Here is a 26,653-nt window from a genome sequence, read left to right on the forward strand (position 1 = left end):
CATGAAATGGCTGAACCGTTCTAATCTAATTAAAACGGGGCCATCTGATGGCATCGAGAGTTGATTATGGTTTTGGAAAGTTAATAAATGTCTAATTAATAAATTATATAACATTTACGACCTAAAGAAAGACCGACAATAGGCAAATTTAGCTCTTGCATATTGCCTTTATTTAAGCGATAATATTGTTTTGAGAGTTGCGGTATTGTGAATTTTTGCATTAAAATATTGATTGATAAATAAAAGCTAAACATGGGGTGGTTATATCTTTCTTTGCCAGATTTCAATTGGAATCAGTTGGAATCAATTGTTAAATCAATGAACAGTTTGGGAAATATAAAAGCAGCTTCAGGGATATGTGAAGTTAGTTTGTGTACGAAACATTTGACTTAAATGCACTTCCCAATATGCATTTCACACAAGTTAATTGATACTAAATATGCGAACGAACGTTTGTAGATTTCCATTACAAACTGAATAACACCCTTTCTGCACTTACTACATTGAGATTTACAGCCTCTTGTGGTTGACACCTGAATGTCAAACCGAAATGTACAACATGTTACAGTGTAAAAAATCACAAAATATGGAGACATTTGCTTTTCATTTTTAACTTTTAAGATTTGTATGTTTTTTTAATTGTTTGTATTTCCGCGATGTAACTAATATCCTTCACATAGAGTCTTAATTGTTGCTATCTAATTAGATTATACTTAGGTTACTTACAGCTTCCGCGGATAATGTTCAGGGATTTATTGATTTAAAGGCTCGAAACATTAATGGATCGACAATCTTTAATTTTCAAAACACCCTAGCCTATTGCTTTGTTCTGTTTTTATTTCAGCTGTGATATCGGAATAGGCTTTGTAATGCCTACTCTTTTAACGAATTCCAACTGCCAGGGGATCTTTTACGTGCATTCCAATATATACACGGGACCTCGGTTTTTTGTCTCACCGAAGGACTAGACAGCTGTCCTTGTCAGGCTCTCTGTCCTGCATCACTGACAAGGGGAACCACGCCGGAAAATCTGGATAAACTTTCTCGGCCAATGCAGGGATCGAACACCCGACCTCCAGGCGAGCGAGCCAGCGTCTTACCCACTTAGCCACGTGATCCCCCTAAAGCGCACAAATTAGACCACTAATTAGACCAGAGTGGTAACAGGCGTCCGTTGCAACCAAACCATTTAGGCGAAATCTCGGTTAAATAGCCTAATCAGCAAATGGACTGTCCTTGTGCATGATGTACATGATGAATAGTAGCAACAGAATGTCGTAGACATCATCAGGATAATAGTATATACGCGTCAATTATTGGACTGCGTTTTCTAGGAGAAAACTTGGGGAATACCGGGCTACACGCCGGGCTAGATAAATTACCAATCCCAGCTACAATGTCATTGCATCCATAAGGGGTGGCAGTACCTAATGTACGTATCCAATTAATGTTCCTCTCGGCTATTGCGAAAAGGAGTACTCAAAGTAGGGTTGTTGGTAATTGGTACGGTGGTAAATGTTCTCTAATATAGACACTCTTATTGATAGTGACCCGATTGGTTAAAATTGTTGCTAAAGAATTTGGTTTCTACCATTATTCATATTGTGACGATGACCATTAATGCGCATATGTTATATATTGTCCTTTTGTTTCGCTAACATAAACCAGTCCGCAAAGTGTGGTCTTTACCGTAGATAACATTGGAGGTTTTACAATTTAACTTCTCAAATCCACGTGTTAAATATGTTTTATTAGTTAAAGAACTTGTAAAAAAATGATCACTATTCAACATTATTTGATATACATATACAAATATCAGTAAGTTTGACAGAACACTATTGGGTTGAGATTGATGAAATATCCGAGGAATTTAAAACATCACAGGCACATAAACGAAGAATATCTCCCATATCACCGATAACCCCCGTGCCCTTGGGGGTATTGTAGCAGTTTTGTACCCTGAAACTGCCTCCCAGCCGTATATATTGATTATTTGTACATATCACGTAACTATAAAGCTACTGGGGTTTGGGTTACCTCGGGAACATAAAATATTTACCAGCAGACCTGATCCCCAATCTCAAAGGAGGCGTTGTTAATATGAAGATGTATTTGGAGTATAATTTTGTTGAAAGTAACAGTATAAGCATTCAGAATTTTTATAATCCGCTTGACCTCTTTTGAGTAAATGGTAATCAAGTTTCTGCCCTTTTCAAATGCACAATGAAAGGCTTTATCGATAAACCAATTTAAATTATCTTTGAAATCGGAATGTTGAAGCGTGTATACAAAGTACAAAAGTCAAACGTTTTTATTGGTTTTGCATTATTTTTATGATTATTTGTTTTCAGTATGTTTATAATGGGTTTGTTTTATCCAACTATCTTGACTAAAAAGCAATGTTCTTTCAATACAGTAGAGTTGGGTGGCCGAAAGGTTAGCATGTGTGCCTGTATCATACGGTCTCTCATTGAGTTAACTGGATTCCCAGGTTGTACGTAACAAGGAGTAGCGTCGCCTGTCCAGCCTGGTGGGTTTTCTCCGGGTCCTCCCCCCCCCCGCCAATTGCTAAAGACCCCTACGCGCTAGCGAATTATTAAAATGAAATTGAACCAGATGTTAGTCCCCGAAATGTCCCAGATTGTGTCGAATGGACATTAAACCCCATTTCTCTCTCTCCTTTCAATACAATCTTTTCTTATAATTGAGTGATAGTTTGAAGAGAATTATATTATATACCATACATATTCTCAAATCAGCATTATCATCATAACAGTAATAAGATTGGGCATGTAATTTATAAAAAGTTACAAACCTGCCATTGTTTTTTGACTGTACCTTACGTTTCTGCCCTTCGTTTCACTGCTGGTAAATTTATATATATATTCTGAATCCAGGATTCATCTGAAGAAAATCAAAACGTAAATATATTATATTGTTGGCTGCTGCCATGTAAAACAAATATACGGAGTGCCTTGGCAACAATGTTGATATAGATTTTCTTCCATGAATATCGGAGTATGTTGTCTGGCTCTAATTTACTTCAAACACTTTGCCCCACTACTTTACTATACCAAATAATGCCCAGGCACCAACCAAACTAAACTGCATATTATATCACACGCTGTTTTTATGCCACAGATAGCACATTTCATTCGACTTTGCCATGGTCTTTGTTTTTTGGTCAAGTATAATATCGTTTATTGTGTGTTTCTGTAAATAAACTGTTTCGTGGTTTTTCCTGTTATCTGTCTCTTTTGGTTCAACGGTCCTGGAAAGGTGGATAAGTCTGCCCGTCCATTAATCTGGTTACATAATCAATTGATTATAAAATCTGCCCACAGGAAAGCCTTTGTGCCATCCAATACTGTGGTTGTAGTAAAACGGACAAACACCATATTATGCAATTCAGTGTGACATTGGCCATTGGCGGAGTAGGCTATATATGGTTTGTGAATGTCCGCGATTCAGGCCCCTCGAAAAAATGTTTTGCCCCCCCGAAAAAAAAATTGCCGACCATAGCTCTAAAATATAGCTACTGTAGACTGTGCCAGGTGTGCCCCCCCCCCCCCCACTAAAAACTCCACTGCCCCTCCGAAGCTAGCAAGCTGGCTACGGGCCTGTCGCGATTAATAACAGAATTTACATTTTAAAGTGGGATTTTCATGTGAACGTATGTTGTCGTCAACCCTGTCCATCCGTCCGTAAGTCTGGTCACATTTTGTTTGTGGACACTCTACATGTCACTATAACTTTTATCCGATTTTGACGAAATATAAGTTTATATCCCAAAGATCTCGGTTCCTGTCGATATTGCCATGTATTGGACAGTACCTTCGCGGATCATGGCTCCTAATTGTACGACAAATCATGTTTTAGCTTGTAATATACTGTATGTTTATAACCCAAAGATATCGTTTCCTTTCGATATTGGCGCATATCGGATCGTAACTTCCTGGATTATAGCCCCTGATTGTACGAAAAATCGCGTTTTTAGCTTGTGGGCCCTCTTCAGACATGCCACAACTTTAATTTGATTTTGAACAAGCGGTTGTCATGCAAGATACGGATACATTTTGCAAGAGATGGACAGAGAACAAGCTAAAATGCGACATCAAAAGGGACCAAGATTTTTGGGATATAAACATTTATTATATTTTAGGTTTCAACAAAATCGGGTACAAATATTGTGACTTTTAGAGTGTCCACAAGCTAAAAACGTGCGATTTTTCGTTTATAATCAAGGGCCATAATCCATGAATATACCATCCGATATGCGCGAATATCGGAAGGAGATCTGCCAGACATCAATTTTTCCGCAAAATCGTCTACAAAATCCTAAACCTTGCTCTAAACTTTGCTTAAATTCTGTTTCCAATGACAAGACATATTTCGCCTTTGAAGAACTGCCTAAAAGGAACCAAATATTTATCATTCTATAGTCAATAAGATTGTGAATAGGTTTTGTTGTTAAAATTGTTTGCAGCTCGTTCTGTTCTTAGCTACATGACTACATGTAGGCCTATCAGTAAGCATCCTTTCGGGGTCTAGGTAACAGAAACCCACGAAACAATTTTTAAGTTTGGGCGCAATTTTGCTCTAAAAAATTGTTTATTTTTTATTTCCCATTGGCAACTCATATTTTCGCCTTCGGTACACCCCGGGGTCCTCTTAAGGAACCAAATATTTTGTAATTCTGGTGCTGAATAAAACGGCAATGAAACCAATAAAATATAAAGTTAGCTTGCGTGTCCATGCATTATTTCTGTTACGTCTTTTTTGTAAATCATTTATTTGTTTTCATTTTGAGTGAAGCCTATGTACCATATCAGCCCCGGAACTGTACAACGCAGTGTACGCTCACGACTGCCCCCCCCCCCACCTACCTCTCCCGGATCCATTCACTTGATTTGATATTTATTTATTTTTTGCAATGTCTATATTCTCATTCTGTCTTGTCCGCAGGTTTATCTTGCAGATTTTTGTTTTGCGTTTAGTGCGGTAATCCTGCACTTACTAATAGGTTACGTGTGTTCGTTTTATGTGTTATTTAAATCATGAATACAGACAATCTATATATTTATATATTTTACATCATTATAATGTCATCTTGTTATTTGACACCCCATCTGTGCACACAATGCGGTGTAAAGGGTCGATTTCAAGCGTTGTTGACCCTTATAGCCTCGGTTGTTTTCTGGACAACCTCGACTACAAATGATAAAACAATAGTTATTTCCCTTGAATCATGACGATCAATAATTCCCATTTTGACGTCAAGGTCTAATTGTATTTAATAAATAGAAGAATTTGGTATCTGTGGATGTAGGGAGCTTAAAGTAAGTAGCAGACAGTTAAATATAACATTTTCTAATATGAGAATTAGCCCACATTCCAATGGTTCAATAATATCGTGTCATTACAGTCAGTGTGGTAACTCTAGTCTACTACGGTTCAACTGACAACTCAAGTCTCTTTCTAATTCTGCTAAATTCTAGGCTATATAAAAACAACGCCGTGGCTATTCTTAATAATGATAATAATAATAATATCTTTATTTAAGAAGCGTAAAGGATTAGGCTGTGGAAGCCTTTCTACCATCCTGCCCTACGAGTCGTAAGCATGATAATCATCATCATGATATTAAAGGACCTAAGTCCGTAACTCAAAATCCTCCAAAATCTTCGACATCGAAAACACGAATTATTGGTCAATTTAAATCAACATTGATGATGTAAACTTACAGGAAAAGATGAGCTTCTGATATCCAATATTTAAGATAAAATAATTTTTTTTTATAATGCGCTTCAGCCCCAGTTGTATTGAGAGACTCGAGGAACGAGGCTAGACACATTGCACCAAATCAAATGGAGTTCTGTAGACTAGAATAACTAGACGCTAGAAATTTGCACTCGATTGAGATCGCTGACTTATTTCGCCGAACATAACTGATTTGAAATTGGAGTAAAAACGGAAACCATTAAATGTAAATCAGTTTATACATTCATATTACAGTATTATATGCGTTGCGACCCACTTTTGTGAATTTCTAGGTCCCAAATGTTAGCGATTTAGCTCCTTTAATATGGAACAGGCATTGCCTGAGACTGAGTAGAGCGAAGCTGATGTTGTCAAATATAAAACCTTTATAATTAAGTTTCTCATATGATACAAATAATGTTAAATAAATTTGTTTTTCCACATTTATTTTAATTTAGATCCAAATTGTATGATTTACTTTGTTTAGAAAAAAAAGAGCGAAAAAGTGTGAGAATTGAATAAAAACGCGTCATAGAAATGGATCTATGAGACGCATAAAGTTGGAATGCGCATTGCCAGTTTTGCCCAGTGTATCCACTTCCAGTGTATCCGATGCTTTAGAGCTTTGCTCTATATTAATGGACTATTCTTACATGTTTTCCGACTTAGTTCCCTCTTGTTTGTAGTGCAGTGTGTGTGTGTGTGGGGGGGGGGCTGACAAGGACAACTGTCAAGTTTTTTGGAGGGGACGCAAAATTGAGGTCCCGTATATAGCCTACATTGGCATGCACGTAAAAGATTGGCCATCTGCGGGCAACTAGTGTGCACAATAAGGGCACTGGGTCATGTTTGATTCAGCAATAAACATGAATAGCTTTGACAGACTGAGTTGGAAGAGACTCTATTAACGACTGTGTACCGTAACTTTATCTTGCCTACCTCGCTGCTGCCTATAAGCTTGCGTGCTGCAGAGGGGGACAAAACGGGGTATCGGGGTCCTCCCCGGAAAATTATGGAAATTGGACGGCCGCAAACATAAGAATTTTCGTCATGTATAGGCCTATATCATCCACTTTTTATGTATTTTCATACCTAATGTCATGTTATTAATATTATGTATAATTTACATGATGCCCATTGGCCAAAAAGGGTGTTTTATACAATGAATATCTATCTATAATTCTACTTGACATAGGGTTAAATCATCTCTTTTAAATTGCAGCCAGACATTTTTATTTCCACATCAAAACGTCACAATGGTAGGACAAAATATGGCATTGACGAATAAACAGAATAAGCTCTGCTTGTATGAGGTGTGTGTGTGTCAGTGCTTTTTTGAGTGCACACTAATGAACTTCAGTGGCCAATAAAATTATGGTAGGGAAAAAGTCCACTTGGTTAATTAAACCCATAGATTTTTCAGTCATGCAAAAGTTATGTCGCTGCATTGGGCTGGGTATGGTTAATTAGTCATAATAGTATAATGTTATGTTATTTTAAAGATTATGGGCATAAATAGATAAAATGGCTTTGCAAGGTGAAACTAAAGGGCTCCAATCTACATGTACTTAGTCTCAGTCACCCAGAACCTCTTAGTCTTCAACGTTTTTTGAAAGAATTTGATTGGCGTATTGGAGGATTGACAAGCCCCTGCCCCTGTGCAATTGTAAAGAAATATTTTAAGAAAGTTTTAACACATTTCTAGGATATATTTTTCTCTTCTAATTGGTTTGTTGACAAAGATTTTCAAGATGACTTTCCTATTTTTGACAAGCCCCAGTCTGTGTTGCTATAGGCCTGCTTTCAACCAGCATTTGGAGAGAGAGAGAGAATTCGGGACTGATATATGGTTTAATTTTATTTCAATAATTCGCTTGCGCCCAGGACCCAGAGAAAACCCATGAGGCGATCCTTCTCCTTGTCACGTACAACTGGGGATTCGAAACCACGCCAGTTGACTCAATGACAGGCCTTATGATACAGTGCGTACATGCAAACCAATCGACCATCCAACCCCCCCCCTACCTGCATTTGGTGACGGGGGAATCAAACATATTCCATTTAAGGTCTCCATGTGACAAAGATAAAATCCACTAAAATAATATTGTAAGTTAACATTTTACCTTAACTTAAAGTAGCTAAGTCTCTAACTCATTATCATCAAAAATCTTTGACATTAAAAACACAAATTATTTGTCAATTCAAATCAACATTGGTCTTGTGATCTTACTGGGGAAAGATGGGCTTCTGATATCCAATATTCAAGACAAAATAAACATTTTACCATTGGTACATGAATTGTGTACCATAATGTGTTTCAGCGCCATTTGGAACAAGGGACTCAAAGAACAGAGCTAGACATATTCCACAAGTCACGTCAAATGGTGACGCTTTATTCTTATCTGGAGAGCATGCGCAATAAATACCATCGGTGTAGACTGGAAAAACCAGACGCTAAAGATTGCCATTCACAGGAGTCTTCTGATGTATTTCGCCGAACATAACTGATTAGAAATTACAGTAAAAACAGAAATGATTGAATGTAAATCAGTTTATATACATTCATATTACATTATTATATGCGTTGCGACCTATTTTTGTCAATTTCTAGGTTCCAAATATTAGCGATTTAGCTCCTTTAAAATAGTGGCGTTCACAAAATTATTTTAGGAACAATTTTAGCTTAGGATAGCCGTCACCATCTCCTAACTTAAAATCACAACATTAACAAACATTGATTAAAGCTACATTTTGAAATCTATTGCAACATATAGATATATTTGAAATAATGATAATATTGCCAATGACCCGGGTCATATAATTTTTACATACTATCATTCACAAAAATAATTCTCATTTAATTTCTTTTCATTGCATGGGAAATATAGCTGCGGCCCACCCATTTATTTTATTGTAAGCAATATAAGCAATTAGATGACGCCCCAAATTAAAACCCCAAGAACAAAAATACCCTCAAACCCCCAGTAAACAAAAAATTTTGTTACTATTTTATTTTATATATTACCATATAATTCAAGTGTAAATTATACAATTTTGAATTAATTAATAGACCCCCCCCCCCAAAAAAAATAAAAATCTAAACTCACTTGTTTAAAATTGCCAATTTCTTGGTATTAGAAGGCCTACAGTCCTATAATACTAGACACGCCATATGCAAAGTATTTACTCATATGGTTTTGAGGTTATGATGATTTGTAAAAAGATAATCAATAATCTTAAATGTGTTTATTGAAACATTTTTATAGGCCTATTTGAAATTAAATTTTAATATCATGAATTTATTGTTAATAACACAGTGTAAATCAGAAAAGTTTTATATAGGAGCCAACTAGTCAAGGGTATTTTATATTGGGGAAAAATCATTTTAATTTAGTAAGATAGATAGGCATTATCCAATAAGGGTGTGGCACTTTGGCATTTTCAAAGTATTATTCAAAGTATTATTGAAAGGGTCCACGGGACTGACATTTCAAATCTAGGCATCGTGTATAAGTTTAAAAGTTGTTAAATACTTTTAAAATTTGACAATAATTTACAGTTTAGATTAATCGTTTGAGTCAGAAATATCACATGTTTGTGACAATTCTCAAACTACAAAATTCAAGCGATTTAATATAGTTTTATCGATACACATTATTTACATCAAAGTCTGTGAGTTAATCAAATGCCAAGGTCACGAATCAAATGCCAAGTTCAAGGCCAACCCACAGATAAATTTTGAAACAAATAATAATAGGTAAAAAACTCATTTATTTCACCTCGCTATGACTGTCTGACCATGTGCAAACATTACTACAACGTATGAAACTCTCCCCATTGATATTGTACCCATCAGTTCAACCTGTCAACAGTTTTCAGTTTCAAAGTGTATTTGCTTACACCGTAAGACCCCGCAAGACCCCGCATCGGAAATGTACACTGAGCGGGCACAAGCAATTTTAACTAAAATCTATTAAAATTACATTTTAAGCTACAATCGATCATCGTGAAACGAATAAAATTTCATTTTGATTTTAGTTAAAATCTATTTGAGTGATTTTACCTTAAAGCTATGTTCCCAGAAAAGTATTTATCGGGTGGTTATTTCCAATAAAAGTTTGGCAATTTTGGTATATATGGAAAGTAGAGATATCCAATCTTACTAGAAAAATAATGGATTCCCTGAAAAACACTCATGGAGCACATGCAGGACAAAAATGTACGAGTTTCCCTAATCGACAGCCCAATGATTAGGAGTGTCTGCACGCGTGACATCGAAGGTTGCATGCGGAGATTGAGCGCTTGATGTACATGTTGATAAACTTTATGAAGAGTTAGACGTACAACACCTTCTGAGATAAAAATCACGGAAAAAGACGCGGGCAGTGGATAATCCGAGAATTTAATTAGGCTTCGATATTTGTAATAAATATTCAGAGATAAAGGCAACATCGTCTTGTGTTTTCAATGAATTCTCCTCTGCTCTGACCTTGCACCCGTTGTGTCACGTGACACAAACATGACCTCTTTTGATCGATTTTTTATAGCCGGCTATTCCCTGACAATTGCAATGTTTTGAGAAAGATTTGAAGCAAAATTATGATAAATTATTTAGTTTGAATATGTTTTTAGTCCAAATATATCATCAAATCGCCTAGTTTGTACCCGGTAATGTATGTTTAAGTTTCTGTGAGTTTCTGTGAAACAAGGCCCTGCTTTCAACCAACATGAGAGTGGGGGGTTTGGAGACAAAAAATCCCATTTAAAGTCTCCATGTGACATTTGCATTTTTGGGAAATTATCAATTTTCTACGACTTAATACACACTAAACTGTACTCCTATTGATTTATTAACATTTAAAGATACATTATGTAAGGTTTAGATAAAGAGCTTACCATTCTTGCTATAATACAGTAGCTCAAAAATAGATAATGTAAAATGAAAATATTGAAAATTTCATTCAAATTTCTTCATTCTGAGCCAAGTTATTACTGATTGTAATTTTGACAAGATGTGTGCATTGTGGTAACCAGGGCTCTGGTATATTCGAGTCTTAGCCTCGCTTTCCCATTTTTAAATTAAATTTTAAATGGTGAACCGTTCTAATCTAGTTAAAATCTCGAGGATCTGATGCCTTTGAGAGTTGATTATGGTCTTGTTTTGTTAATATACATGTCTAATTAATAGTTTATATAACATTTCAGGCCTAAAAGAAAGACCTGCAATAGGCAGATTTAGCTCTTGTGTAATGTATGTTTAATTAAGAAAACAAAATAAAAATATCAACATTTCATAATCTCCCAGCTTAAACATACATTGTGCAAGAGCAAAATATGCCTGTTGCTGGTCTTTTTTTAGTCCTGAATGTTACATGTATCTAAATTATTAATTAAAAATTAATTAACTTATCCAGACCATAATCAACTCTCGATGTCATCACTAGCATATTTCCTGGATTACATTACCTAGTTTTTAACTATTATAGTGAGAACTGCCCGCCCTTTATCTACATGTATCTCCCAAAATGTATCCTTAAATTAAAAAGAGGCCGATATAAAGATTTTACTGGCATTGGCTTTTCTTGACAATATCATAAGCTTATCATCAACAGTGGATGCTTCATGTTGACAAATTTTCATTTAATCTAATCATACCTTTGTAAATTACTTAATAGAATTTTACCACATACAGACTGATATGCCATTTATTTATAGATTCAACTATCACAATGTTTCACAATGACATTTATATTACAACTGTAAACACCCTTATAACTGTTAAATTATTAAAAACAAGAGTGGTCTCCCTTTACATGCTTGCTTTGACTGTTTAGAAATGGTTGTTAAAGGATGAATCTTATTTTAAAGATACACAGTTGTAATTATTTATTTGTGGAGTCAAATCTTCCCTTCTAACCAGTACTGGATCTACAGGGGGAAAAGTTTGATAAATGTCCCAGGCCCCCCACATTTTGGTTTGAATACAAAATCCAAAGTTCCTTTGATGACCGAGAGATTCTAATTTAGATTTGAACATATATAGATCATTTCTTGGGCCCTCATTTGGTCTACAAGGGTTTTGTTGGTAATTTTGACTTTGTTGTGAAATTTGGTGATAAGAATCTATACTGAGTGCCAAGGAAAACACATCACTTTTTTTCCCAAATATTTTATTACTAGGTGGTTTTGTATGTATAATATTATGCAATACTATGAACTATTGTTTCACACAATGCTCCCTAACGCAAAAAATATCGGCCCGTGTGCAAAAAAAAAAAAAAATGCACGAGATGCACACGAAAAACTCAATATTCACGTGCAACATTGTGTGTGAGCCCTTTAAAAGCATGTTTTCAACTTAATGTGCAGTACATGAACTGTGAAACGTCAATCTGTCGTAATTTGTTGTTGAACGGGTGAAGGAATCGAGCTAGAAATGCCGAGACTTACTGAAAATCAACGGAATGAAGTCATGGGAATGTCCAGGGCTGGCATGTCTACATGTGCTATTGCCAGACACTTCAATTGTCATCAGTCCACTATTGTAAGGTTGGTGGAACGTGTTCGAGTTACTGGATCAACACATGACCATCAACATCCTGGTCCAACCTAGGCTCGAGACCGCTACATCCGGTTCACTCATCTGCGTAACAGAGTACGCCCAGCGACTCGAACAAGTGCAGCAGTCATCAGAAGACAAGGACCAGTAAGTGCCAACACCGTAAGACGTCGTCTAAGAGAAGTAGGACTCCGTGCACGACAACCTTATTTTGGAGATATCCTCAGGGATCATCACTGTCAGCGGTATTTGATATGGGCTTAAGGACACCAGACATGGAGAAAAGTAGACTGGCAGTCAACGTGTGTGGAGACGTCTTGGGAACGTCTTGCAGACTGCTGCGTCTTCGAAACGAATCGATGGGGTGGGGGAAGTGTAATGGTGTGGAGGCTTCACATTTCATCACCGGACCGCCCTAAACATTTGCAGGGGTCGCGTTAATGCTGTAGCCTGCCGTGATGATGTCTTGCAACCAATTGTTGTTCCGATGTTTTGAGCGCACCCACAACTTCAGCACTCCCAACAGGATAATGCACATCCGCATGTCGCCCGTTTTAGTATGGACTTCCTGGCTGCTAACAACATCAATGTCTTGGACTGGCCAGCGATGTCTCCGGACATGGCACCGATAGAACATGTCTGGGATGAGATTGGATGCCGTCTGTATTGGAGACCACAGATGCACACCATTGCTGCTTTAGAAGCTGCTCTTGTCCAAGAATGGAACAATTTGCCCCAGGCCTTCTTTCAAACATTGGTAAATTCCATGCGACATCGCTGCACAGCGTGCGTAAGAGCCTGTGGAGGGCACACACGCTACTGACATCTGTGTCGTACTTTTGGTTTTGACCCCTCTGACTTTGTACCGTTGATTACAGATTAAACATCCATAAGTGTACAAATGTGTTGTTATTGATGTGTTCCCATTTGAATATTGTTCACAATAAGAAGCAAAATAAATAAGATATGTTTACAGGATCATTTTGTTATACGAAAAACTAAGTGATACGTTTTCCATGGCGCTCAGTATATATATTTATAGTGGAGCCAATTTTTAGGAAAATTGATACGATTGACTGGAGTTATCCAAGTTAGTAACTTGATCGACTTTTGGCTAAAGGTTTCTCATATAGTCTTTTATTAGTGACCGTTTGTCTTTAAGAGGACTGGCAGGGATTTGTACCTTGATTGACGTTTGAAACTTATGTTCAATATTTCTATTTTATTTAACTTGCGTTACTCATCCAGAATATAGCTCAGAATGCACCCTATTAAATCTATTTTCCAAAATTTTAAGGTTCGTACTTCGACCTAAACTGGTCCCTATGCTGTTTTCTTAATTCAGTAATTCCCTCATTGAATCGTGCGCACCGTCCCCCATCCCCCACAAGGTTAACCTGGCCCTGCTTCTAAGTTCTAACTAAAACCATATAATCACATTACAAGTCAGAGTTTTTCAGATTTTGTTTTCAAACTTAATGGGATTGTTTGACAAATAAATAATAGATTAACATGGTCAACTTTTGACAAAGTTTTGTGTATTATAAGGCCCATGCTTTTTTTTTTTTTTTCAATAACTACCAAAACCTGAAAGAACTTTATGAAACTTAAACAGTCAATATGGCCTGAAGTGCATGTCTATACACATATTATAGTTTTTAAAAATTCAGAGTTTTGAGAGAGGGTTATGTGGAATTGGACTTAGATTTTTTGATAATCACCCCCAGAGTTATATCCCTTTGTCTCAAAATCTTGTTAGCCCTTTAGGCCCATATTTTCGAAAGTAGATTAATGCTAATCATAGATTTAATATTTGATTTTCTGACCAGTCATATTCTGGAAAGCTGACTAAATTTTAAACTTAAGATTTTTATAAACTTTTATTAGCCTAAGTTAGCCTAAGTTTATTAGTTAATCATTGTTCGAGAATACCATATAAATAAAAATTTAAGTACAAAAATATTAATAATAACACCATTTTTAAAGTAAAATGGGGCAACTTTGAAAATGTAAAACGTCTTTAAAAAGACATTTATTCACAACATTTGTTATGTTTCTTGCATTTGATTATCTATAACAAATGAATTTACAGTTGCATTTTGATAAATTTATTAAATTTTCGTTAATTTATCGAATGCAATTTTATGAACCGTTCAAAGTAACCCTACTTTTGAGGCAACATTGAACACCTTAATTTTTTGTCTTGAAAATTGAAAAAAATAATATTTTTAAACCAAAACTTTTTCTTATTTTGTTGAAATGTTAATTCTATAAGTATTTTGATGTATTTAAATTATTTTAAATGGAAATTTATGTGTTGTTCAAAGTTACCCCACTGGCGAGGCAAGATTGAACACCCACATTTTTTTAAAACAAATGAAAAGTTATAGAATGTAATTTTTAATCATATAATTTTTCTTCTAGATTATTGCTTGAATGGATGAATACGAAGGAGGTGTCAAAGAGAAGAATCAGATCCCACCCTTTGTCTTCCAACAGCCATAGCAATGTTTAAATGTTCCAGTTACTTGGTTACATATCTTTTAAAGTAATTGAAGATAAAACGCGATATAAACAGTCATTATAGATTAAAAGAATGACTACAAAGTGCAATACTCTCAAAATATTGAAAATTCTGCTGGTAACATGTTTAACTTTAGTCACATTACAATATGTGATCAACTTAGTTGCCTACAGTTATGTGTCACGATTTTTTGGAATGGAGCTCATGTTTCGTCATAACATATCATTAGTTCAATACATTCCAATGTTTGGTAAACAGTCCAAGTCTTTTAGTTCTTTTAATAAAAGTGTATCTGTGATCCCACCTTATTCAGAAAGTGTTAAAAACTTGTTTCCCTCAAATACAAGCCAAATAAACAGAACTACTTTAAACCAATCACCCACAACAGCACCCACATCACCAAACATATCATTACTTACCAAGGAACGAGTTACAAATGAATCCCTGCCATTATGTCCCTTAGTACCTCCAAAACTAGGTGAGTTGATTTTCATTTCAATATATTCTGTTGATAAATTCAAGTTACGATTGCTAGCACCTGCAATAAGTTCCAAAAATATTTTTTAAAGGTGCGACCAGACAGTAATACTTAAAGTAGCTATAAGTCTCTAACTCAATATATCATCCAAAGTCTTCGACATTGAAAAAACGAATTATTTGTCAATTTAAATCAACATTGGTCTTGTGATCTTACCGGGAAAAGATGGGCTTCTGATATCCAATATTTAAGACAAAATAAACATTTTACCATTGGTACACGAATCGTGTATCATAATGTGTTTCAACGCTATTTGTAACAAGGGACTCGAAGAACAAGGCTAGAAATATTCCACAAGTCATGTTAAACGGTAACGCCATATTCTTATCTGGAGAGCATGCACAATAAATACTATCGGTGTAGACTGAATAACCAGATGCTAGAGAATGCCATTCGATTGAGATCTCTCACTGATTTCACGGAAAATAACTGATTTGAAATTAGAGTAAAAACAAAACGATTGAATGTAATTCAGTTTTTATACATTCATATCACATTATTATATCCGTTGCAACCCATTTGTGTCAATTTCTATATCCCAAATATTAGCGATTTGGCTCCTTTAAAGGGACATTGTGGTGACTTTGAGATATTTGACTATTGATTTCAGGATTTACAATGAAAAGAATATGTATAGCTCCGACTGGGCTAATGAAGATGGGCATACGCCATACAGTGTACTATGAGGGAAATTTTGCCCAGACAGCGGCGTTATGGCCTACTCTTATATCGAATTCCAACTGCCAAGGATTCTTTTACGTGCATGCCCCTGTGTAAACGGTACCTCGGTTTTCCATCCCATCCGAATGACTAGTTATCTGTTCTTGTCAGGCCCTCCGTCCTGCATCACTGACAAAGGGAAACCACGTCGGAAAATCCAGATGAACTTTCTTGGCCAACACCAGGAGCGAACCCTGGGGGACTTCAAGGCTAGCAAGCCAGTGTCTTACTCCCCTGGGAGAACACAACATACTGATAAAACTTGTCAGATGTGGGGTAAAAATGAAATGTAAGGCAAATGAAAACGAAAAACGGATTGTAAAACGAAAACACACCTGTAGTATCTAGCAATATCCCTTATAATAATAGCCTATAACAAACCTGAAGATGATGTTGAAAGATAATTGTTTCCCAAAAAATTGAAATGGTTCAAACCAATTCAGAGCTGCTAAATATCTGCCAAAATCGAACATTTTAAGGGTAAGTTCTTCTCAAGGACCACTCATGGAGAATTAATTAATTGCAAAGGTCATTCATCACTATGAATTATTCATGAAGTTCTTATATAGTTTGCGATAAATGTGGATTTTTTATGGCCAACCCCATATGAAAACTAAAAGATTATATTTCTTGAAAAAGTACCACAAAGCTTCAGATATTTTCACAAGAATAGGATCTATGCACTGCCTTACTTATATTTTTAGGAGAAAGGTATTAACTACCTAAAATTTGGACATATTGTAAATTGACAGCAACGGACTTAACAAATTAAAGATACATTCCCGCCTACAAAATGGGTGATTTGATGATACATTTGGACTAAAACATATTCAACTAATTAATCTATCAAAATTTTGCTTCATTTCCTTCTTAAAACATTTCATTCACAAGGGAATACCCCTGCTATAAAAATATATATTAAAAGAGGCTAAGTTTGTGTCACGTGACTTGGCTGACGAGGTACATAGCAATAGATCCGTAGGCCGGAGGAGAACTCATTGCATAAACAAGACGATGTTGTCTTTAATTGCTATTCATTTATTATAAATATCGAAGCCTAATTAAACTCTCAGATTATCCACAGTCCACATCTTTCGCCATGGTTTTTATCTCAGAAACTGTTGTATGCTTAAGCTCACCATCTAGTTTATCAATATATACATCAAACGCTCACTAACGCTGAGAACTCAGACAATCTTCGCGTGCAACCAATGACGTCACTCGAGCAGACATCAATAATCGTTGGGTTGCCGGTTAGGGAAACACAAACATTTTTATACGTCCACATGACGTCGCCGCTGTTTGTCCGTTCGTCCAAAATTTGTTTGTGGACACTCTACAGGTCACAATTTTTATCCGATTTCAACAAAACTTGAAATATAGGTTTATCTCAATAAGACCTCGGTTCCTTTCAACATCGGCATGTATCGCACCATAACTTCATGAATTATGGTCCCTGATTGTACGAAATATCGCGTTTTTAGCTTGTGGACACTATAGAGGTCCCTGGAGATCGGGTGTTCGATCCATGCATTGGCCAAGAAAGTTCACCCAGATTTTCTGGCGTGGCTTCCCCTTGTCAGTGATGCAGGATGGAGGGCCATGTACACATTGGCGTGCAGGTAAAAGATTCCTTGGCAGTTGGAATTCGATATAAGAGTAGGCCGTAGCGCCGCTGCCCGGGCAAAATTTCCCTCATAGCACACTGTATGGCGTATGCCCGTCTTCATTAGCCCAGGTTAGGAGCAGAACAGTAGGACGTTAAACCCCATTTCATTTCATTTCTATAGAGGTCACAATTTTTATCCGATTTTGTTGAAACTTGAAATGTAAGTTTATAACCCAAAGATATCAGACCGTAACTTCCTATATTATGGCCCCTGATTGTACGAAAAATCACGTTTTTAGCTTGTGAACCCTATAGAGGTCATAATTTTTATCTGATTTAAAAAAACGTTTGAATATATCACCGTTACACCCTAAGGATGGTTGGGTTCGAATTTCATAAAAATCGGACCCAAACTGACAAACAAAATGGCCGCCCCTAGTACTCAAATAGTGTAAAAAATATGGTATATCAAGGTTGTGGGCCCTCTAGAGGTCACAATTTTCTTCCGATTTTGATGAAACTTGAAATGTAAGTCTATAACCCAAAAGATCTTGGTTCCTATCAATATTCACGCATATCGGAATGTAACTTCCTGAATTATGGCCCCTGATTGTACGAAAAATCATGTTTTTAGCTTGTACCTCGAGAGGTCACAATTATTATCCGATTTAAAAAAAAAAAAAACTTCAAATATATCACCGTTACACCATAATTTTGATTGAGTTTTAATTTCGTGAAAATCGGACGAAAATGGCCGCCCCTCGTACACAATTAGTCTAAACATCTGGTATTCATAATAACACAACTGCAATTTTAGTCTAGTTGGTGGCTTCAGTCCCCTAATTAATCTGTATATTTAAGAGAGACAGCGAAGTCATATTGAAAGGGAAATGGTTGTTGTTATAAGTCTTATTAATGTTATGTTTTGATTGTTAATTTGTTTTTACTCATGGATGTACTATAAATGTAAGGTTATTATTCATTATTGATCATTGCTTGATAAAGATACTTGTAAGAGTATTGAAACATTGCATGTAATAAACTAAGAAGTAGTAAATCCATAAAGTTGTGTTATTATGAATATTATACCTCTACTTCTAAATGTCATTCAAGGAACATAAACATCTGGTATATCAAAGTTGTGGACCCTCTTGTAACTTCCTGAATTATGGCCCCTGATTGTATGAAAAATCATGTTTTTAGCTTGTGGACCCTCTAGAGGTCACAATTATTATCCGATTAAAAAAACGTTTGAATATATCACCGTTACACCGTAATATTTACTGAGATTGAATTTCGTGAAAATCTGGCCAAACGCCCCCAGTACGCAAATTGTGTATAACATCTGGTCTAGAGGTCACAATTTTGATCCAATTTTGATGAAACTTAAAATACATGTTTATAACCCAAAGATCTTGGTTCCTATCGATATTCGCGCATATCGGATCGTAATTTCCTGAATTATGGCCTCTGATTGTACGAAAAATCGTGTTTTTAGCTTGTGGTCCCTGTAGAGGTCACAATTTTTATCTGATTTAAAAAAAAAACTTGTGAATATATCACTATGGTCTTGGTTCCTTTTGATAATCGCGCATATGCGAATGTAACTGCCTGGATTATGGCTCCTGATTGTTCGAAAAATCGCATTTTTAGCTTGCACAATTTTTTTTGTCCGATTTTAAAAAACGTTTAAATGTATCACCATTTCACCATAATGAAGGTCGAATTCGAATTTCGGGAAAATCAAAATGAAACTGCATGACAAAATGGCCGCTCTTTGTACGCAAATTGTGTAAAAGTATGCAATGGATTATGGCTCCTGATTGTTCGAAAAATCACATTTTTAGCTTGCACAATTTTTTTTGTCCGATTTTAAAAACCGTTTAAATTTATCACCATTCCACCATAATGAAGGTTGAATTCGAATTTCTGGAAAATCAAAATGAAACTGCATGACAAAATGGCTGCTCTTTGTACGCAAATTGTGTAAAAGTATGCAATATGAAGGTTGTCGACCCTCTAGAGGTCACAATTTTTATCCAATTTTGATGAAACTTAAAACATATCTTTATATCCCAAAGATCTCAGTCCCTTTTGATTATTGGGTATTTCAGACCATAACTTTCTGGATTATTGCCCCTGATTGTACAAAAATTCCTGTTTGTTTTTAGCTTGTTCTCTATCCATCTCTTGCAAAATGTGGGCATATCCTGCTTGGCAGCCGCTGGTTGTCCTCTATGCGCTCCGTGGGTGTTTTTCAGGGAATCTTGTATTTTTCTAGTAAGATTGGATGTTTCTACTTTCCATATATACCAAATTTGCCATACTTCTATTGGAAATAACTACCCATGCTTTTGTGGGAAAGTATCTTTAATTGGCCAATTGTTCAAATATTTTACAATCAATCCTAATTTATCACCCTAGAACTGAATTTACTGTGTAATTAAAGATTTCTGATACCTCTTCAAATAGTATTTATGATTCTTAATAATTTTTCTCCAAATTAAGATAATTTGTTGTATTTTGATTTTAGTTGGACCATTAGCAACTTATACCAACGCTATCAGCTTTGAAGAAATATTGAAAAACAGTCCAAATTTACAACCTGGTGGAAGATATAAACCAAAAGATTGTGTAGCAAGACATAAAGTAGCCATTATTATACCATATAGAGATAGAATAACACACTTACAGATACTGTTGCAGAATTTACATCCTATACTAGAGAGACAGTTGATTGATTATGGAATATATGTTGTTGATATGGTAAAGTTCTTATAAATAAAGTAACATATTGTATTGATTAATACACAGATGTAGAATTCTAATTGATTTTATTAACTCAGTATGAAATGGCCAACTTAATGTATTGGCTTGCTTATTTTCACAGCATTATACTTTTGAATAATTGATTTTTAGAAACCGACTAAAGATGACAACTATTTCTATTTCTATATTGATACAGGGGTGGGGGGTTGGATGGCCGAATGGTTAGCACGTGCATGCTGTATCATAAGGTCTGTCATTGAGTCAACTGGCGTGGTTTCGAATCCCCAGTTGTACATGACAAGGAGTAGGGTCGCTTGTCCAACCTCATGGGTTTTCTCTGGGTCCTCCGGTTTCCTCCCACTGCTAAAGACCCCTACGCGCAAGCAAATTATTGAAATAAAATTGAACCACATGTTAGTTCGAAATGACCTAGTTTGTGTCGAGTGGAGGTTAACACCCATTTCCCTCTCTCTCTATATTGATACAAGAATAGGTGTGTCTAACTAACTCAAAAGTAATCACAAAAGAATAATTTCAATATTGTAATAAATATGAAATAGTCTCTATTTTTAAAAAAAAAAATTTCATGCAATGATTTTTTCAAAATTGGCTGCACGAACAGTTGGGATACAGACATTTTGATGTGGGTGGAGTGAAGGATATAATTTGAAATCGGTGATGGGGCCCTGGTGGTTCACAAAGTATACCTAAAGTTTGATAAAATTGTATAGTCATGTCTTACCTGTACTTGTGATAGGTGAAGTTAGAATCCGGCAAAAGTATCTTTACCCGCAAACAACAAAACTATAAAACAAAACCTAGCTTTCTGTTCTTCTCAGACTGTCTATAGTTTGGTGTATTAATTGATAAAAGTCATGATGTTCAAATCTAACTTAGAAAATTATCCCTCGCATGAAAAGATCCTCTATTTTTTTTCACGCATCAAGATATGCCCAATTACAGTAGTACAACATCCCCGGTTGTATGTGACATGGAGTAGGGTCGCCTGTCCAACCTCGTGGGTTTTCTCCAGGTCCTCCTGTTTCCTCCCACTGCTAAAGACCCCTATACACAAGCGAATTATTGAAATAAAATTAAGCCATATGTTAGTCCCGAAATGACCTAGTTTGTGTCGAGTGGACGTTAAACCCCATTTATCTCTCTCTCTCTCTCTCTCTAACTTGGTGTAGGTATTCATTAGGTGAATGTCTTGATAGAATTCGATGATGAACATTGTCTGCTTACAGTAAGCAGAGATAAGCAATTTGATTGGTTGATGCTTTTGGGCACAATAACTTTGGGTCTTTGCTTATAAGTAAGTGAGAGCTATGACACTCCGAGTATAGATTCATTATATCATTACCTTGACTAAGTTTGATGATGAGACTTGTCTGCTTACGCTAAGGAGGGATACACAATTTGATTGGTCAAGACTTTGAAACATAACAACTCCGCTTTTAATTGAGATGGAATATTTAAATTTGATGTTGATGTTCATTAGGTGAATGTAATGATTAACATTTCCCGCTAAAGTTAAGCAGAGCTAAGCAATTTCTATGACTTTTGTTCTATCTGATAATTAGTTTGATTGTTCGATACTTTTGAAAAAGTTAAACATACAATTAATTAATGTGTATTCTCTTTCGGGATTTCAGCGGGGTGCATCAGTCCTCAGCGTTGGCTTGTATTATTAGTTATTTTTTTAAAATAAAAATGGGTCATGCTTCGCATTTTAATTGACGTGGGATTATCTGGTCTAACTAGAATATTTTTTCTATACTGATACATTCAACAGTATTCTTTATTATACCGTATTTCAAAAGAAATGAAATGGGGTTTAACGTCCTACTGTTCTGCTGCGAACTGGGCTAATGAAGACGGGCATACGCCATATAGTGTGCTATGAGGGAAATTTTGCCCGGACAGCGGCACTACGGCCTACTCTTATATCGAATTCAAACTGTCAAGGCACGCCAATGTGTACACGGGGTCTCAGTTTTTCGTACCATCCGAACGACTAGACAGCTGTCTTTGTCAGGCCCTCCGTCCTACCACGCTGGAAAATCTGAATAAACTTTCTTGGCCAATGGAGGGATCAAACACCCAACCTCCAGGCTAGCAAGCCAGCGTCTTACCCACTTAGCCACCGTGATCCCCCTATTCCAAAAGATGCACACAATGTCTAACATAAAAAATTTAACCTCCTAGGAGACTCATTTGCACACTTCCAATTGTATGATAATTTATTGTATCCTAGATTTATAACCTAAATTTTTTTGTTTGAAATTAATTTTATATTTTATTTCGGACATTACCAATCAGTTTTAATTGAGCGATGTTAATGAATATAGGTGTCATCTATTTATTTTGGGATTTCGGCGGGGGACATCAGCCTCTCACTGTTGGCTTGTTTAATGTGTCCTAGATTTATAACCTAGATTATTTTGATTGAAATTAAGTTTATATTTTATTTCAGACATTACCAACCAGTTTTAATCGAGCGATGTTAATGAATATAGGTTTTGCGGAAGCTTTGAAGATATATGATTATCAGTGTTTTATTTTCCATGATGTGGACTTAATACCAGAAAATGATAGAAACTTGTATACATGTCCAGAAAGCCCTCGTCATATGTCTGTAGCTGTAGATAAATTTAAGTATAAGTAAGAATGCATTAGTTACTATCTATTATGTAAAAGGGGGGGTTGATTGACCGAATGATTTAACACATGTATGTTACTATTAGATCATAAGGTCTGTCATTTCATTAAGTCAGTCCTGATTTGATACATGTTACGATTTAAAATGGCAGACAGTTATTGTGTGATATACTGTAAAGTGGTTGTGAGGTAATAATAGGTGTGAAGGAGAATAAAGATACTAAAAGATGGTAATTATATTAAATATATGTGTTGATCTGATGTAATAATATAAATAATGAATAAATATAAACAAATTAATATGAATAAACCTGAAAATACCTTACCTGTTCTTTACATGATAAATCTGGCTGGTTCACTTGCAATCAATAAGACTCTATTTCAAACTCACTTTTAATATTACCATACTATTGAATGTATTCAATGAAGTGGTTCGATACAAACCGGGGTTCTCAATCTATTTTGAAACGAATCAGCCAGAATTGGGTCAGTTAAGAGAGAGAGAGAGAAATGGGGTTTAACGTCCACTCGACACAAACTAGGTCATTTCGGGACTAACATATGGTTTAATTTTATTTACACAATTCGCTTGCGCGTAGGGGTCTTTAGCAGTGGGAGGAAATCGGAGGACCCGGAGAAAACCCACGAGGTTGGACAGGCGACCCTACTCCTTGCCACGTACAACCGGGGATTCGAAACCACGCCGGTCGACTCAACGACAGACTTTATGATACAGCGCGCGCACGCTAACTATTCAGCCATCCAACCCCCCTGGGTCAGTTAAGATCCCTGATACAAACCCATTGAAAAAAAACCAGCAGCACATTTCTTATGCTCAAGGTGTTCATATAAAGTGCTTTTAAAACACAATATTGTGTTATAATAATAAAAATCTTTATATAATGAAACAACCTATGTAATTATTCTTCCATTAGTCCTTTCGAAACTATAGCCACAAAACCTGTCTGAAAATAATTAAAAATTAAATGCAATGCAATAGCAATGTAAAGGGAGAAGTTTAGTTTAATAAAATACTGATAATATGTTTAACAATAGTGTGAGACACCTGAACAAAATATAATAGAAGTTGAAATATTATGGTTTCTTTTGTACAGAACATAAATAGGTTTTCAGTATAAAGATCCAACCTCTTGGGTTTTCTCCAGGACATCCAGTTTCCTCCCACTGCTAAAGACCCCTACACGCAAGCGAATTATTGAAATAAAATTAAACCATATGTTAGTACTGAAATGACCAAGTCTGTGTCGAGTGGACGTTAAACCCCATTTATCTCTCTCTCTCTCTCTCTCTCTCTCTCTCTCTCTCTCAACTTAAAGATGTATTATGTAAGATTTCGATAAAGTGCTGACACTTTGTGCCATAACATAATAGTTATAAAATAGATAATTAAAAAGAAATATATTGAATTTCAGTCAAATTGGGTTGTTTTGAACGAAGTTATGACCGTTTGAAAAATAGTGTAGTCTCGATTGTTATTGCTACCTTTGTTACAATAATAAACAGAGTCTCGATCATCCATTTTTTAAAATTAGATTATGAATTATTAGATCATGTTTAAATCTGTTGAAAATCACAAACATCTGATGGTCTAGAAAGTTCAGTATGGGCTTGGCATTTGAATAAATGCTTAATTGATAATATATATAATATTTGAGGCCGAATGAAAGATCTGCAATGGGCAGATTTTGCTCTTACATGATGCATCTTTAATAATTACCAGAGTTTTGCACATTTGAATAATGATGAGGTCAAGCTATTGTTGTAGCAAAAAATTGGTGCAAAAGTTCTGATAGCAATTTAAAATGTAACAGAAAACACGATATTACTAGTAATAATACTACTACTACTTGCTTGGGTTTAACGTCTGATTCCTCCGTCAAGGGTAAACACCACTTAATAGCTATCTTAATCTATTGACTGCATGATGCGTTGAAGTAGTTTCTGGGGGTTGGATGGCCGAATGGTTAGCATGTATGCACTGTCTCATAAAGTCTTTCATTGAGTCAACTGCCGTGGTTTCGATTCCCTGGTTGTATGGGACAAGGAGTAGGGTCGCCTGTCCAACCTCGTGGGATTTCTCCGGGTCCTCTATTTTCCTCCCACTGCCAAAGACCTACACGCGAGCGAATTATTGAAATAAAATTGAACCATATTTTAGTCCCGAAATGACCTAGTTTGTGTCGAGTGGACGTTAAACCCCATTTCTCTCTCTCTCTCTCTCACCACCACTTTAGAGCTATCTTAATATATTGCCTGCATGATGCGTTTGAAGTAGTTTCTTTAAAATCTTCTTTTGAAAATTATTGTACTAACTTGAAGATAAATGAAATAGCTAATAAAATGTATTGAAGGAACCACTAATTAATTAATGATAGAGATATTTTGATATTAGATTAAAAAATTGACCTCTGATAGATGGCAATGAGTAGAGTCGTATCTAGGGATCTCTTTCTGGAATTATCTAATTTAAGTTAGAGATGCATTAATCTCTAAATCTGCATATTGTTATATAATCAATCTCTAGACCATCCAGTGGATTAGATATTAATTGGATTAGACCATTAGTGCAAAATAATCGGTTACTGTTATATTGGACAACAAACAAGATTTTGTTCATTATCATAACAAGGATACTTGACAATAGAGACTGTTTAAGCTAAATCTTGTCAAAACTTCAAACATTCATAATTAAACATACATTATGCAAGAGCTAAATCTGTCTATTACAGGTCTTTCTTTAGGCCTGAAATGTTATCTCAATTATTAATTAGACATTAATTAACTTATCCAAACTATAATCCACTCTTGATGCCATCGAATACTCGAGATTTTAACTAGATTAGAACGGTTCGTCGTTTAAAAATTTAATTTAGAAATGGGAAAGCGAGGCTAAGTCTCGAATATACCAATGCTTTGGTTACCACAATGCACACATCTTGTCAAAACTACAAACAGCCATAAATTGGGTCAGGATAAAGTAATTAAAATGAAATTTTCAATATTTTCATTTTGCATAATCTATTTCCTACTATTATAGTAGGAATGGTCAGCTCTTTATCTAAATCTTAACTAATGGATCTTTAAGCTCAGAATAAAGTTATTTCATTGAAATTTTCAATTTATTTATTTTCTATTATATATTGTATTTTGAAACTATTATAGAAAAAAAACACCTGCTCTTTATCTAGATTTTACATATTGTATAGACATGTTATATTACCTTCACATTTCTGTTATTAAAACTCAACGCCCTACAAAGCAATAAAATAATCAATGGTGATTGATTACATCTCATTAACAACCTTACAATCACATAATTACCAGTATATCATAAGACTAGGGTAGACTATGCTGCAATACTCTCAGTTTGCTGCATTTCATGACACATTAATTTTTTGTTTAAGAGCCGACTATTTAACATACCTGTGACAATATTTATACATACCTGCATCAGATACTTCTTGTTATACAGAAATGAAAAGTTGATTTCAT

General features: G+C 35.6%; 1 protein-coding gene and 1 long non-coding RNA gene across 3 annotated transcripts in view; one reads left to right on the top strand and one right to left on the bottom strand.

Moving 5' to 3' along the window:
- LOC126810414 (beta-1,4-N-acetylgalactosaminyltransferase bre-4) overlaps positions 1 to 26,653 on the top strand; it is a 57,491-nt gene that overhangs the window by 20,820 nt on the left and 10,018 nt on the right. Inside the window, exons 1-4 of one of the 2 annotated variants that reach the window (XM_050535468.2) lie at positions 5,247 to 5,339; positions 14,744 to 15,321; positions 20,244 to 20,476; positions 22,956 to 23,143. In XM_050535468.2, the coding sequence (XP_050391425.1) occupies positions 14,916 to 15,321; positions 20,244 to 20,476; positions 22,956 to 23,143 (827 nt within the window). In that variant the 5' untranslated portion in view covers positions 5,247 to 5,339; positions 14,744 to 14,915. Of the gene's footprint in view, positions 1 to 5,246; positions 5,340 to 14,743; positions 15,322 to 20,243; positions 20,477 to 22,955; positions 23,144 to 26,653 lie in introns of those variants that run through there. The other variant, XM_050535469.2, reaches the window with a different exon arrangement.
- LOC126810421 (uncharacterized) lies at positions 2,683 to 20,483 on the bottom strand. The gene is made up of 3 exons (XR_008786043.1): positions 20,403 to 20,483; positions 15,263 to 15,381; positions 2,683 to 2,904 (listed from the first exon to the last, which is right to left on the bottom strand). It is a non-coding gene; the product is annotated as an uncharacterized LOC126810421 (long non-coding RNA).

Source organism: Patella vulgata, chromosome 2 (assembly GCF_932274485.2).
Source record: "Patella vulgata chromosome 2, xgPatVulg1.2, whole genome shotgun sequence".
Taxonomy (NCBI): domain Eukaryota; kingdom Metazoa; phylum Mollusca; class Gastropoda; family Patellidae; genus Patella; species Patella vulgata.